The sequence below is a fragment of the Panthera uncia genome, assembly GCF_023721935.1.
Source record: "Panthera uncia isolate 11264 chromosome D3 unlocalized genomic scaffold, Puncia_PCG_1.0 HiC_scaffold_8, whole genome shotgun sequence".
Lineage (NCBI taxonomy): Eukaryota > Metazoa > Chordata > Mammalia > Carnivora > Felidae > Panthera > Panthera uncia.
Genome location: NW_026057586.1, coordinates 38,349,904 through 38,366,391, shown reverse-complemented (window position 1 = coordinate 38,366,391; position 16,488 = coordinate 38,349,904). Strand labels below are relative to the sequence as shown.

The 16,488-nt window shown below is 36.3% G+C and overlaps 1 protein-coding gene across 7 annotated transcripts in view; it reads right to left on the bottom strand.

Moving 5' to 3' along the window:
- The window catches only part of NOL4 (nucleolar protein 4), a 424,003-nt gene that overhangs the window by 120,339 nt on the left and 287,176 nt on the right, over positions 1-16,488 (bottom strand). For 4 of the 7 annotated variants that reach the window (XM_049620236.1, XM_049620231.1, XM_049620235.1 and 1 more), the window contains one exon: positions 5,946-6,125. In XM_049620236.1, coding sequence (XP_049476193.1) covers positions 5,946-6,125 — 180 coding nt within the window. Of the gene's footprint in view, positions 1-5,013; positions 5,206-5,945; positions 6,126-16,488 lie in introns of all 7 variants that reach the window. The other 3 variants (XM_049620230.1, XM_049620233.1, XM_049620232.1) reach the window with 1 other exon arrangement.

The following is a 16,488-nucleotide window of genomic DNA, read 5'->3' as shown; positions in this document are numbered from 1 at the left end:
TGTACTCTATGCTATGCTATGATATATACTCTATGATAAACTGAACAAAAAGATGACTAGAACCTCGGATAAACTTTGGCTCTGAACTTCGTGGCAATGAGGCACAAATGTGAATATATTTAGTTGCATTGTCCTAGCAGAGAGAAAACAGAAAGCATTCTACTTCCACAGGAGAAGCATTTTTTTTTTCTTGTATTACGTTCTAAAAGAAGTTTCTGAGCTAAGGTAATTTAATATGGATATTTAGTAGCCTAATGGACAATGTCATCAGCAAAATATTACAAAAATTTCATAGACTCATTTCTTCAAACATAGTTAATCACATGAATTAAAAAGTAAGTAAGCAGGAAATTTTTCAAGAAGCTAAATTTATTGAATTCAAATACCTAGGCAACCTGATCTAACTTGGTATAGTGGCAAAATTTGGGATACAGTAGGAATGACGGACAGCAAGCATCTTAGGCTGACTCTCCTAAATATTACCTTTGGGTTTTATACAAACACACGTAAACATATGCAGCATGGTGAAAAAGTCTCTAACAATACAAGCTCAGAAAATAAAAAGATAAATCACATAACTCAGACTATACTCAGGTATGGACCAACCCTACCTTGTTCATAAAGTTTTGCTTTTATGAACTTATCTGTTATAGATGTTCTTGAATTTAAGATCAGGACACTTTGGAGAAATAGATTTTTTTTTCTAGAAAAATCATCATATGTTTTTTAGAAAACTAGCCAAAGCAATTTGAGAGTCTAAGCTGCACAAATGAATCAGTAGTGATTTGATATATTTGTTAAAGGATTAATTTCATGACTGCTTAACTCACTGAGTTCTAAAAATCTAATGAAAACTGAAACACTCTAGATCAAACTTATGAGATTTATTTTTCATAGAATATGCCCTTTTATATTCAACACGGAGGATTTTATTATTTCAGATTATTGGTGACAGTGTTAGTGAAAATGTATAGAAAAGAATAATAATATAGTTACTGTCCTTCACCTATTACTTGGAGACTATTTGGAGTAATAGCATGAAATTTTGGCTGCTTAAGCAATCAAGATTTGTAAGGTCTTGATAATTGTAGTGAAAAAGAAATTCATAAACACATAGTCTCATATTTGTATCCATTCAGTGAAGTCAGTTAAAAGTGTTTACGTCAGCATCTAAATTCTTAAGCGATAGTGTAGAATAATTAACCATACATAAATTTTACATATATTAATGATAGCAGGAAATTAATAAAAGTAAATGCCAAGATCCTCAAGTACAGTACTAATATATGTTGTGATAAACCACTTCTATGGGATTATCTCTTTGAATTTCTTACAGTCAGCACAAAATATATAATTCAATATTTTGTGTTTCATTCTACTTAAGGCATCTTCTGGCTTAGACACCCCAAATAATTGGAAGAGCTAAGCTTACTGAATGCCACTTTTGTTTTAGATATGGAATCCCCTACCAAATAATCCTACACTTAATAATTTCATTTTAAAAAAATATTTAGGGGCACCTGGGTGGCTCAGTTGGTTAAGTGTCCGACTTCGGCTCAGGTCATGATCTCACAGTTTGTGAGTTCAAGCCCCGTGTCAGGCTCTGTGCTGACAGCTTGCTCAGAGACTGGAGGCTGCTCTGGATTCTGTCTCCCTTTCCGCCTGCCCCTCCCCCACTCACACACTGTCTCTGTCTCTCTCAGAAATAAACAAACATTAAAAAAAAATTTTTTTTAATTTTTAAAAAAATTTTAAAAAAATTAAAAAAATTATGTTTTAAATAAACATATTTAAAAAATTTTTTAAATTTTTAATTTTTTAAAAAATTAAAAAAAATTTTTAATTATGTTTTAAATAAACATATTTAAAAATTCTTTATGTTTCTCTGTTGACCTGTTCAATGCTACAGAATAATTTGAGTGTAAAAGTAACTACACACTGAAATTGAGATTTTTTTTTCATGTCTAACTACACAAAACACATTAGAGGAAAGATTCTTTTATTTAATGATGTCTCAATAAAAAAGAAATGATGGGTATTATATCAAATTTAAAAAGTGATGACAAAAGATATTCAAATACAATATTTAGTTGTACTTACTATCTGGAGTAGTCATACATTTTCCTATCTGCTCTAGATAAGGGTAAGTATTCAAAATGACACATGATCCTCCCCATGCCCCACGACAATAAAGTGATACATTAAGGAAAAAAAAAAATCAAGATACCAAGTATCAACTAGATGCTAGATTTATTATTGCCAGTAGTACATTACTAAGTAAATGTATAAAAAAATAAACTGGGGCATCTGGGTGGCTCAGTCAGTTAGGCGCCAGACTTCAACTCCACTCAGGTAATGATCTCACGGTTGTGTGTTCAAGCCCTGCATCAGGCTCTGTCCTGGCCATTAAGCCTGCTTAAGACTCTCTCTCTCTCTCTCTCTCTCTCTCTCTCTCTCTCTCTCCTTCTCCCTCTGCCCCTCCCCTCTTGCTCACACACGTGTATATTCACATGTGCCCTCTCTCTCTCTCAAAAAAAAAAAAAAAAAAAAAGAACCTACAATATAAATTTTCATTCATGTTGTTCACGTAACATTTAATTTTATTCGACCTTGTTACTTGACTGTTTTACTTCCCACAACTTGTCACCTCAATGAATCATAATGATCAGGGAACATGTTTTATTTTTCTAATTAAGTGGGTAGAAATCTCTAATATTCTTGCTTATTACTTTATATAATGTTATGTGCGTTGTTGAATAAATGAATTCTTACAGCATATTTCTTTAGCATTAGTTAGTAAAACTACTTGACTTTGAATTAGTCAACTTTTGTTTTCTCTATGCATAGCACAGAATTTACAACAAATAGATGTGCATATTAAAGTAAACATATAAGTACAATCAATAGAAAAACTTGAAAGTGTAAGGTATGTCTTAGAGAAATCAAGAATTTTACAGAACAATGACTTCTTTCTCTTAAAGATTAATGTAAAAGAAGATAAATTTTATCATAAAATCTCTAAAAAATATGACAAGATTAGGAAAAGATAGTAATGCCAGATGCTGGTAAATAAAAACCTTGGTATATGATATCATCTTTGTTACTGAAAAAGAAGAGTATATATTGTATATCATACTCTGTGAGACACATTTACGTTCACCTGCAATTTTACATCAGCTGTTAAGTGGTCCTGAACCAAATGTCAACACCAGGACTCTTCTAGGCTTCCATACATGTTTAGATACCCTTTCTGTCTGTCATCTCTCTCCTGTGGAGTAGGTAATAATAATTTTTAAATAATTCAATAATGGGAGAAATAACTTTATTTTCTTCAAGCAAACTCTCCTTCTCTCTTATACCATACTGCCTTTCTGTCAAATTTAGTTTGATCAGGCATAACAATGCCATTTTTATTTAAAAAAAATTTTAATGTTTATTTCTGAGGGGAGGGGGGAGGGGCAGAGAGAGAGAGGGAGACATAGAATCCTAACCAGGCTCCAGGCTCCGAGCTGTCAGCACAGAGTCCAACGCAGGACTCAAACCCACCGGCCGCAAGATCATGACCTGAGCTGAAGTCGGACGCTTAACAGACTGAGCCACCCATGTGCCCCTTAAAATGACACATGCACCACAATCTCTGACTTCAATATGGTTATTACTTCCAAGAAGTAAGCAAATACTTAACTGGAGTATTTTGTGATTGTTTAACACAAACATTTTGGGAAGCTTTTATCAAATGATAGATTAAATAATGTTTGAAAATAATTTCGGATTTAAGATTTACTGAGTGGTGACTATCTGTCAGTAATGGCTCGCAGAGCTTTTCCAAGTGACAATTTATGTAATCCTCATGACCTTATAAATCAGGAGTGATCATCTCCAGAGGAGGTACCTAAGTACAGGCAGCTGACTTGCCGGGTCACACACAGCTACAAAGTGATGGATCCAGAATGCCAAACCGGGCTCTCTGAGGACTGAACCTTGTGCTCCATCTAGGCACACGCCTCTCAATAGCAGCCATTCGGTTTTAAAAAATGTCGAAGGTATTTTTACAAGCCAGTGAAGAAGAATTAATAGTCGATAGTAGACTTGCTGCTTTGGTCATTTCATTCAGATCGAAAAACCTATTTCTCCTATATGACATACTCTGAAACCTCTTGTAGCTTCACTAACATCACCCTTCGCAACTAACACATTACAGGCACCGATCGCCATCACTATCAGCCTTGGCTTTGATGGACCCACGAAAGGGAAATAAATCGATTCAGAGAATTTTTAATACATCTCTGCTCACATACACAAAAAACAAAAATAAAAAAAAATACATTGTAAACGAATACGCTATTTCTGGGCATAACAATTAGAGAAAGGTGAAATAAAGTTCAAAAAGCACTGATACCTGATTTCCACCCATAAGGATCTAATGTCAGCATAATCTCGTCCATCTAGAGAGCCCAGAGGAATATAAAAGCTCATGTTACCATCCACAAGCGCATAAATACACTGAGTACAACAAAGCCTTATCTTACTGATCTTTAACTTTCAAGGCTTGCAATTTGTTAACCATTGGTATGAAAACAGTATTATTTAGGTGGAGTCATCCATTTCCTTTGGCTCCAGACAAAGCCATTCTCACGTGCCACCTAAAGCAGCAACTGGTGCTTCAAGCCTTGATTAACCTTATACCCACTTTGGTAGTGACAGAAAACGAACACGAATGAGATGCTGGTTCTCACTGGGTTTTACGCAGATTGCCCTCATTTGCTGTGACATGGTACCATGTGGGCCTGTAAGCTGGTCTCACCAGCTATGCCTTATTGAATAACAAAGGGGATAAATACTTCGGGAAGATGAAAAGGAGAAGGGGGTAAAAACAAACAAGCAAACAAAAACCCCTTTGACCTGACATTATGGAAAAAATAAAAAAGACACTAAGATGAAAAAAAAATAGTGTCATGGTTTACATGTGGGATTTTGATGGAATCTAGGGCTGTGTTTTAATTCAAAACTCACCATCTCAAAACCACTTCTTTTCATCCGCCTGCAGGACTTGAGGTAAGTACGTATACGTTTTCTGGCACGCTCTTGATACTCAGGGAACTGTCGCCTGCATGAGTCAATGATAGCCTGGATCTTTTCTTTGGGCTGCTTAGAGATTGGGACCATTCGGTCCAAGTTTTCATCTACAAACAGCCTGACAAACATCTGTTGGCAAGAGGGAGACAGAGGAGAAGGGTTTGGAGGACTGCTCTCTGCTGTTCCTAGCTTCCTGTCTTGATTACCGATAGGAAAATACTCTTTTCTGCTTTATGCACTGGAGAACTTTGCAATGGAAAGCCAGAGATCTTAAGCAAACACCTTTTAAAGGCTTTTTAAATGGTTGGATAAAAAAAAAAAACTAGAGAGAAAGAGAGAGAGAGGCAGACAGACAGACAGACAGACAGAAAAGTATAGACTATCATGTAGGAAAAAAAAATTCAGGAAATAACAGCAGACTGTGACAATTAAGCACCCCATAAAATTCTCCATTAATGATCAGTATGGCTGCTACATTGCTACCCTGCACAGTGTACTAATCTCTGATAACAAGGGGGACTCTTTTGTCATGCATAATTAGATAAGCCAGGAAGGCAAAAGAAATAACTGATGACAGGCATACTCTTGCGAGGAATAAGCGGAGACCCCCTCATCCTCTAGGTAAACATGCATACTCACACAACACAAATCCAGTTTTCAGCTCACATTTGGCTGTAAAATTCTAAACAAAACCCAGCAATTCTGGTGTCTGGTTGGCAAAGAGAGTTTCATGTACTTTTTAAATCCTTCTGTAAATTAAACAAACACGTCTCTAGAATATCCACGTTTACCAACAAGCAACAACATGAAAGTGAAGTGGTAAAAAGTAACCCACAGGGGCGGGGAGGGGGGGCGGTGGTGGGACTCACATTGAAAGCTTTCAGCCGCTCTGCCTCAACGCCATCAGTCTCGTTAACTTTCTCAGAATCGTCGTGGTCATCGTGGTCGTCTTCATCCTCATCGCCCCTGTTTAGAGACAGGTCCTCGGCACCTCGGTCTACACTCTCATTTTTGCCAGAGTCGTAGCTTGAGTAGCTGTGTGCGGGAGACTGAAAAGAAAGTGGGGGGAGGGGGGATTGCTGCTTTGAAATTCATCACATAGCTTACAAATTTTATTTTAAAATTTCAACTATTACATAAAAATCTTGTTGAAAAAAGGTAGTGCCAGAGTTGGGGCTGTTTTCATTTGAATCAAAAGTAATTACGACTAGATTAAAAATTCATTTCCCAAGTTACACCAGCCACATTTCAATAGCTGCATGGATCATTTCTATCACTGCAGGAAGTTTTTACAGAATTTGGCTTTTCAAGAGCATAGATAGTTTCCACTCAATGTACATAGTCTAGAAAAGAGAGAAAAAAGACAAAAGACAGGAAAGCCAACCTATAATCACTTTTGCAAGAGAATCATTGAATCATATATTCTTAGAAACAGAAATGACCTCAGAGCTTAGTCAATTTAACTGCTTTAGTATTTTTTAAACAGATTAGGAAACTGAGGGGTGGATATGTTTAATTACTTTGCCCAAGAAGGACTATACAAAATATTGATACCAGGCTGCTATTTATAAACCACAGGCTTGAAAATCAGTTTTTAAAAGGTCTGTGAGTCTTAGGATGGCATCTAACTTTGGTCTAGAGAAAAGGAACCAGGTATCCTCTGAATCGTCTTTTAAGTCGAATGCTTTCTAAAGCTTAGTAGATGAATGCCAACCAACAGTTTTCACAAACTTTGATAATTGTGTTCAAGAGCAACCATGGGTCCCACTGTGGAAACTTCTACTTCTTTGTCAGGGAAGTACCTTTTCCTTTCAGAAATAGCTTCTGCTTCTCCAGGCAAAAGTGCCATTTATAGGGCCTCAGCCTTCTCTAACCTAGAGGTGCCCCAACTTTACCCCTATGTAACTGAAATCAAGTTGAATCCCACAGGACTAAGCAGAACAAGAGTCCTAATAACATCATCTGAGATTCTAGATTCAACTGTGCCTGAAATTCACCCACAATTGAAATCAGCTGTGTGATACTGTACATCTTCTACACCACCCCCTTAGTTTTTTTTCTTTGCCTAAATCTGAGTTTTAGTCCTTTGCAATTCAGTCTGGAGTGGTACAGAAATTATTATAAGTCCAGATGAACAACCCAAATTTCACATACGGTAATTTAGGTACAAAGGTGGCCTCAGCTAAATGGATAATATCTCTGTCAACAGTGGCAGCATTTTCCAATTAACAAAGTAAAAGGCTTTAGAAAGAACTTTACAATGGAAAATTTTAAATCAGCAGTGTTCAAAAATGCCTGTGTGCAATGATAACGTATGTGTAGTATGTTTTAAGGATCACACTATTATTACTACATAATCAGAGGAAGAATAATAAAACTAGAATAGGTCACTGATACTAAAAATAAAGCTAAAATGGGGGTGCCTGGGAGGCTCAGTTGGTTAACCGTCTGACTTTGGCTCAGGTCATGATCTCACAGTTCATGGGTTCAAGCCCCATGTCAGGCTCTGTGCTGACAGCTTGGAGCCTGGAGTCTGCTTCGGATTCTGTGTCTCCCTCTCTCTCTCTCTCTCTGCCCCTCCCCTGCTCACTCTCTGTCTCTGTCTCTGTCTCTGTCTCTCTCTCTCAAAAATAAATAAAACATTAAAAAAATAAAGTTAAAATTTAAAAACCAGTATATTTGACACTATATCATTGTAATATTATAATAATATTTCAAATTGTTAACAAGGTAGATTTACCAAATAAAACATAAGGCAAATATTCCATAGGTTTGAGAAATATAGCATATATATATTTTTAAATGCCAAAGTACAACATTTTAAGTGTTATAATACACTCATATGAATGCAAATAAGCTGGGCTAATATATTCTTTCTATTGCCATGTGAAACACGCAACCTAGCCATCTGCTATAAATAGAACCATTTGGAATGATGTAGGATTTATACCTCTAGTCCCTCTAGCTAAAAAAAATCCAGTCTTACAGATCTGAGAATATTCAGAATCTAAATCTAAAGCATAATCAATTTTTCCCTCTACAATATAAACTGAAATTTTTATAACTCTGAATCCAGTTTCTCAGCTGGAATGTCATTTTCTGCCTCTGCCACTGTTGAAGACAGAACTAGATTTCAAGGCCACTCAGTAAATTCAATTTCCACAGATTCCCTCTTCTACCTCAGTCTACTTCAATGTTTCTCTAAACTGTGAACTCTTAATATGCTATGGCATTTGACATAAAATTAAAGACTATCATTGCTCTCTACTTCTCATGTTAATTTGCATTTTCTTTTAAGCTACATGGAGACAGGAATCTCAATAGCACATGACCTTCTACTTCTTCCCTACAGCAACAAAGAAATGCTCTCTACAGAAATAGCACTTAAGACTTTTTGCAGGACCCAATTTTCTACAAAACTATTTGGTCTTTAAAAATGGAGGAATGAAGACAAGCCACAGATTGGTAGAAAAAATTTGCAAAAGACACATCTGATAAAGGACCATTAATCAAAATATACAAGGAACACTAAAAACTAAATGATAAGAAAGAAAACAACCTGATTAAAATATGGCCAAAAACCTTAAGAGATACCTCACCACAGGAGATAATCAGAGGGCAAAGAGGCCTATCAAGAGAGGTTCCACAACATATGTCATCAGGGAAATGCCAATTAAAACAAGGAGATGCCCTTATAGGGCCAAAATCTGGAACACTGTCAACATCAAATGTTGATGAGGATGACGAACAACAGGAAATCATTCATTGCCAGTGGGAATGCAAAATGGTACAACCACTTTAAGACAGTTTGGCTTTTTCTTTCAAAATTAACATACTCTTCTCATACGGTCCAGCAGTCATATTCCTTGGTATTTACCCAAGGAGTTAAAAACTATGTCTACACAAAAAACTGCATAGGGATATTTAGAGCAGCTTTATTCATAATTTTTAAAATTTAAAAGCAGTCAAGGGGCGCCTGGGTGGCTTAGTCAGTTAAGCATCCGACTTCGGCTCAGGTCATGATCTCGCAGTCTGTGAGTTCGAGCCCCGCGTCGGGCTCCGTGCTGACAGCTCAGAGCCTGGAGCCTGCTTCGGATTCTGTGTCTTCCTCTCTCATTGCCCCTCCCCCACTTGTGCTCTGTCTTTATCAAAAAATGAATGAATGTTAAAAAAATTTTTTAAAAAGCAGTCAAGATGTGCTTTAGTAGGCGAATGGATGCATAAACTGTAGTACATCCAGGTAATGGAATATTATTTGATACTAAAAAGATATGAGCTAAAAAGTCATGAAAATACATGTTACCAAGTGAAAGAAGCCAATGTAAAAAGGCTACATATCACATGACTTGAACTATAAGACATTATGTAAAAGGCAGAACTATGAACAGTAAAACGATCAGTGGTTACCGGGGGTTGGGGTGTGAGGAGGGATGAATAGACAGAGCATGGAAGCTTTCTAGGGCACTGAAAATACTCTATAGGATACGTGTCATGATATATTTGTACAAACCCATAAAAAGTACAACACCATGATTTCTAATATAAACCATGGACTTTGGGTATCTATAATTCATCAGTGTAGGTTTATCAATTATAACAAATGTACCACTGTGGTAAGTAATGTTGATAATGAGGGAGGCTATACATGCCTAGGGGTAGTGGGTGTATGGAAATCTCTATACCTTCCTCTCAATTTTGCTATGGGGCCAAAGGTGTATTTTTGCCTTAATTATATATTCCATTTTTTTCCTTTCGACATAACCTGTGGCTCTCCTTAGCGAAGACCTATTAAAAATACATTTGCTCTTCCATTTTCTAACATTTTTACCACCCTAATAAAACTGCCAGCTCTGGACCTTGAACCCCACCCCCCACCCCCAACCCCCCCAAAAAAAGGAAGCTTCATCTGTTTGCTTACTCTGTGGTCAGAGCATATAGAATGGCTAAGACAGCAATATCACAGTGCTTGATAGGAGATGCAGCTGAGGCCAGAGGGGCCATTTCTGATATATGCAGCCAAGGAAAATAAGGAAAAACCTTTCATTTCTTTATTATACCCTAAAAAAGGGAAGAATCTCATGAATTTAGTGCCAGGCAATCATGGTTTCATTATAGTCTGTATGTAGCCTTGTCAGAGCACTGATCGTGAAGTCTTATACAAGTTAGCTTATATATCCATCTTCCACAAGACTAAGAGTTACTTGAGGTTGGAGACCCTTCAAGACCATGACTTTTCCATCTTTATAACCTTGGACAATGTCAAGCACATAGTGGGAATAAAGTAAATGTTTTCTGAGTGACTGCTTACACATTAGAGCTATACAGAAAATAATCTGAATTAATTTTTTAAATGGCAATTTAGAAATTTGACCAGTTACTTCTTTTTTGGTCAAGTTATAATTGATATACAATATTATATTGGTTTCAGGTATATAACAATGATTTAATATTTGGATGTATTGCAAAATGATCCAAATAATTCTAGTTAACCTCTGCACCATAGGCAATTATAAAATTGTTTCTTGTGATGAGAACTTTTAAAATTTAAGTTAACAACTTTCAAATATACCATATATTATTAACGATAGCCACCATGGTGTATATTACATCTCTAGGACTTACTTTATAACTCAAAGTTTGTACCTTTTGACTCTCTCCAACTATTCCCTACCCACTGCACTTCCAAAACGTTTTCTCTATCTCTGAGATTGTTTTCAATAGTCCACCTGTAAGTGAGATCATTTGGTATTTTCCTTACTCTCTTTTTACTTAGCAGAATGTCCTCAAGGTCTATCCATGTTATCACAAATGGCAAGATTTCCTTCTTCTTATAGCTGAATAATAATCTATTGTATATATATACACACTACATTTTCTTGATTCACTCATCCATCAATGGACACTTAAGTTGCCTCCATGTCTTGGGAATTATAAATAATAATATAATGAACAAGGGAATGAATATATCTTTTACAGTTAGTGTTTTAATTTTCTTTAGACAATTACCCAGAAGTAGAATTGGTGGATATGATACTTCTATTTTTGATTTTTTGAGAAACATCCATACTGTTTTCCATAATGGCTATACCAATTCACATACCCACCAACAGTGCACATGGGGGGCTCCCTTTTCTCCAAATCCTAGCCAACACTTGTTATTTCTTCTGATTGTAATGGTAGCCATTCTAACAGGTGTGAGGTGATAACTCATTGTAGTTTTGATTTGCATTGCCTTGAGGATCAGTGATGTTGAGCATCTTTTCAGATGTCTATTGGCCATACGTACACCTTCTTTGGAAAAATGTCTACTCAGATCCTCTGTCCATTCTTTAATTGGATTGGTTTTTTGTTTTGTTTTGTTTTGTTTGTTTTTTGGTGTTCTTTATGTATTTTGGATCTTAACTTCTTATTGGATATATAATTTTCAAATATGGTTTCCCATTCAACAGGTTGCCTTTTTGTTTTGTTGGTTTTCTTAAGTGTGCAAGAGCTTTTTAGTCTGATGTAGTCCGACTTGTTTACTTTTGCTTTTGGTGTCACATCCAAAAACACATCACCAACACTGACATCAAGGTAATTACTGCCTGTATTTTCTTTCAGAGTTTCATTGTTTCAAGTCTTATATTCAAGTCTTTAATCCATTTTGAGTTTGTTTAGGTGTATGGTGTAAGATAGTGGTTTAGTTTCATTCTTTTGCGTGCAGCTGTCCAATTTTCCCAACATTGCTTATCGAAGACATGGTCTTTCCCCGTTGTCTATTCTTGGCTTTATCCTAAGTTGACCATACACGCATGGGCTTATTTCTAGGCTTTCTATCTGTTTCACTGATCTGTGTGTCTGGTTTAAAAAAAAAAATTTTTTAACGTTTATTTATTTTTGAGACAGAGAGAGACAGAGCATGAACGGGGGAGGGTCAGAGAGAGAGGGAGACACAGAATCTGAAACAGGCTCCAGGCTCTGAGCAGTCAGCACAGAGCCCGACGCGGGGCTCGAACTCACGGACCGTGAGATCATGACCTGAGCTGAAGTTGGACGCTTAACTGACTGAGCCACCCAGGCGCCCCTGTGTGTCTGTTTTTATGCCAATGCTATACATTTTTAATTACTATAGCTTTGTAGTACATATTGAAATCAGGGAGCATGATGCCTTCAGCTTTGTTTTTCTTTGGCTATTTGGAGTCGTTTATGGTTCCATACAAATTTTAGGATTACTTGTCCTACTTCTATGAAAAATGCCATTGGAATTTTCACATATTTAAATAAATTTAACTTATTTGGTAACGATTGTATTGAATCTCTAGATTACTTTGGGTAGTATTGACATTTTAACAATATTATTTCTTCCAATCAGCATGGAATATCTTTCCATTTGTTTGTGTCAGTTTTAATTTCTTTCATTGATGTCCCAAAATTTTTAGTGCATAGGTCTTTCACTTCCTTGGTTAAGTTTATTCCTAAGTATTTTTTGTATGTAATTGTTAATGAGATGGTTTTCTTAATTTCTCTTTCTAATAGTTGGTATTAGTGTAAAAAACAAAATTTTTTTTAATTGAAGCATAGTTGAAACACAACAGATTTATGTATACTGATTTGGTATCATGTAACTTTACTGAATTCATTCAGCTTTTTAAAAATCTTATTCATTACTGAATATAATGGGCAATCTTAGAAAAATTAAAGATATGAACAGTATAGAAGCAGTGGTTTTCAAAGAGTTCCTGCTATATCAGTAGTAAGTGCATCTTCTGGGAACTTATTATAAACACAAATTATTGGCCCCCATCCAAGACCACCTGAATCAGGCACTTTGGGGCTAAACCCAGCAATCTGTGTTTTAACATGCCTTCCAGGATATTCTGCTACACTCTCAAGTGTGAGAACCAGTATCCCAGAGCTAACTTCCACTTATATGAAATAAGACAGATAGAACGACAAGTTAAATGACACCAGGGAAAACAAAGAGATAAAACCCAAATACGAGACATTGTATACGACAACTGACTTCAGTTCTGTAAGAAGTGACACAAGAAAAACAGGTGACATATCAGAAGAGATTTAAGAAGCATACAGATATACCTGGTTTTATTGCATTTTACAGATACTGTGTTGTTGTTGTTGTTGTGGTTTTTACGAATTGAAGGTTTGAGGCAACCCTGTGTCAAGCAAGTCTATCAGCACCATTTTTTCCGACAGCGTTAAGCTCACTTTCTGTCACACTTGGTAATTCTTACACTATTTTCAACTTTTTCTTCATTATTATAGTTGTTATGGTGATTTGAGATCAGTGAACATTGAGGATACTATTGTAATTGTTTTGGGGGGGGGGCGTCACAAACCATGCCCATAGAAGACAGTTAACTTAATTGAGAAAGTCTGTTGTGACTGCTCCACTGACCAGCTGTTCCCCCATCTCTCTCCCTCTCCTTGGGCCTTACTATTAGCTAAGATAACAATATTAAAATTAGTCCCATTAATAATCCTATAATGGCCTCTAAGTGTCAACTGAAAGAGTCACTTGTCTCTCACTTTAAATCAAAAGCTACAAATGATTAAGCTCAGTGAAGAAGGTGTGTCAAAAGCCGAGACAGGCCAAAAGCTAGGTCTCTTGTGCCAAACAGTTAACCAAGCTGTGAATGCAAAGGAAAAGCCCTTGAAGGAAATTAAAAGTGCTCCTGCAGTGAAGACACAAATGGTTAGAGAGTAAAACAATCTTATTACTGATTTGGAGAAAGTTTAGTGGTCTGTATAGAAGATCAAAACAGCCATAACATTCTCTTAAACCAAAGCTTAATCCAGAAAAAGGCCCTAACTCTCTTCAATTCTATGAAGGCTGAGAGAGGTGAGGGAGCTAAAGAAGAAACGTATGAAGCCAGCAGAGAGGTTGGTTCATGAGGTCTAAGGGAGGAAGCCATCTCCCTAACATCAAAGTGCAAGGTGAAGCAGCAAGCACCGACATAGAAGCAAATTATTCAGACGACCTACCTAAGAAAATAGAGATAGCTATACTAAATAACAAATTCTTTTTTTTTTTAATTTTGTAATGTTTATTTTATTTTTGAGAGAGAGAGAGACTGAGCATGAGCAGGGTAGGGGAAGAGAGAGAGGTAGACACAGAATCTGAAGCAGGCTCCAGGCTCTGAGCTGTCAGCACGGAGCCTGACACAAGGCTTGAACTCACGAACTGACTGAGCCACCCAGGCGCCCCTAAATAACAAATTTTTAATATAAGATGTAACAGCCTTATATTGGAAGAAGATGCTATCTAGGACTTTCATAGCTAGGTAGAAATCAATGCCTGGCTTCAAAGCTTTAAAGGATAGGCTGACTCTCTTGTTAAGGGTTATAATGCAGCTGGTGACTTTAAGTTGAAGCCAAAGCTCATTGACCAGTAGGATAATACTAGGGTCCTCAAGAATTATGCCAAATCTATTCTACCTTCACTTTATAAATGGAAAAACAAAGGCTTGATGACAGCACATTTGTTTACAACATGGTTGATTGAACATTTTAAGCCCAATGTTGAGACCTGCTGCTCAGAAAACCAGATTCCTTTCAAAATAATACTGCATTTTGGTCACAATGCATCTGGTCACCCAAGAGCTCTAATGGAAATGTACAATGAGATTAATGTTTTTATGCCTGCTAACACAACATCCATTCTAGAGTCCACAGATTAAGGAGTCATTTTGACTTTTAAGTCTTATTATATAAGAAATACATACCATAAAGCTATAGCTGCCATAGACAGTAATTCTTCTGATGGTTCTGAGCAAAGTAAATTGAAAACCTCCTGGAAAGCATTCACCATTTTAGATGCCATTCAGGACCATTTGTGATTCATAGGAAGAGGTTAAAATATCAACATCACAGGAGTGTAGAAGCTGATTTCAGTCCTCATGGGTGACAATGAGGGGTTCAAGACTTCAGTGGAAGAAGTAACTGCAGATGTGATATTAATAGAAAGAGAACTAGAAGTGGAAGTGGAGCCTGAAGATGTGACTGAATTGGTGATTTATTTTATGATAAAACTTGAACAGATGAGGGCTTGCTTCTCATGGATGAGCAAAGAAAGTAATTTCTTGAGATGGAATCTCTTCCTGGAGAAGATGCTGTGAAAGTTGTTGAAATAACAGAAGATTGAGAATATTACATAGACTTAGTTGGTAAAGCAATGCTGGGTTTGAGAGGATGGACCCCAATTTTGAAAGAAGTTTTGCGCTCAAACGCTATCAAACAGCGCTGTACGAGAGAGAAACTGTTTGTAAAAGGAAGAGTCCATTAATTTGGCCAACTTCATTGTTATCTGAAGAAATTTCCAAGGCTACCCTAACTTTCAGCAACCACAATCCTGATCAGTCAGCAGCCATCAATGTCAAGGCACAACCCTCCATCAGCAAGAAGATTACAACTCACTAAAAGTTCAGATGATGGTTTGCATTATTTATCAATGAAGTGTTCTTTAATTAAAATATGCACATTGTGGGGTGCCTTGGGTGGCTCAGTCACTTAAGTGTCCTACTCTTGATTTTGACTCAGGTCATCATCTCATGGTCATGAGATGGAGCCCTGTATTGGGTTCCCTGCTAGGGCATGGAGCCTGCTTAAAGATTTTCTCGCCCTCTGCGACTCCCCTGCTCACACTCTCAAAAAAAAAAAAAAATCACATTGTTTTTTTAGACATAATTCTATTGCACACTTAATAGACTATGGTATATTGCAAATATAACTTTTTTATGCACTGGAAACCAAAAATTTATTTGCTAGCTTTATTATGATACTCATTTTATTGTGATGTTCACTTTGCTGTGATTTCCTGGAACTGAACCCGTAACGCATCTGAGGTTATGCTTTTAATAAAATTAAATGTGCTGACTTTGCTTGTATCATGATTCAAATAAACCCAATGCAAAAATTTTGAAAAACATTTGGGACTATTTGACTATCTATGGAGGGTATTACATGATAACATTGAATTCTTATTAATTTTACAAGATGTAAGACCTAACATTTGGTTAAGTAAATGTTTATGTAAGAAAATGCCCACACTTGTTAGAGACATGAATTTAGGTATAAGAGATGAAATGACACAGGTATCTGAGATTTGCCTTAAAATACTACAGAAGAAAGGAAAAAAGTGAAAAAAAGCATGGAGTCTTAATCATTGTTGAATATGGCTGACGGATATTACCAGTTCTGTGTATTATTTTCTCTATTTTTCAATACACTTTAAACTTTCAAAATAAAATTTAAAATTTGTAAGTTTTAGTTTGGTGTCTCTTCCATTTCAAATATTTTTCATAACAATAATTCATGAAACATTTAAAGAAGCATTAATCTATGCTCATAGCAGCATTCTAGGCTCATAGGACTGACTTGACACAGGTTTTTTGAGGCCTGAAAGTTAGAAAAGTT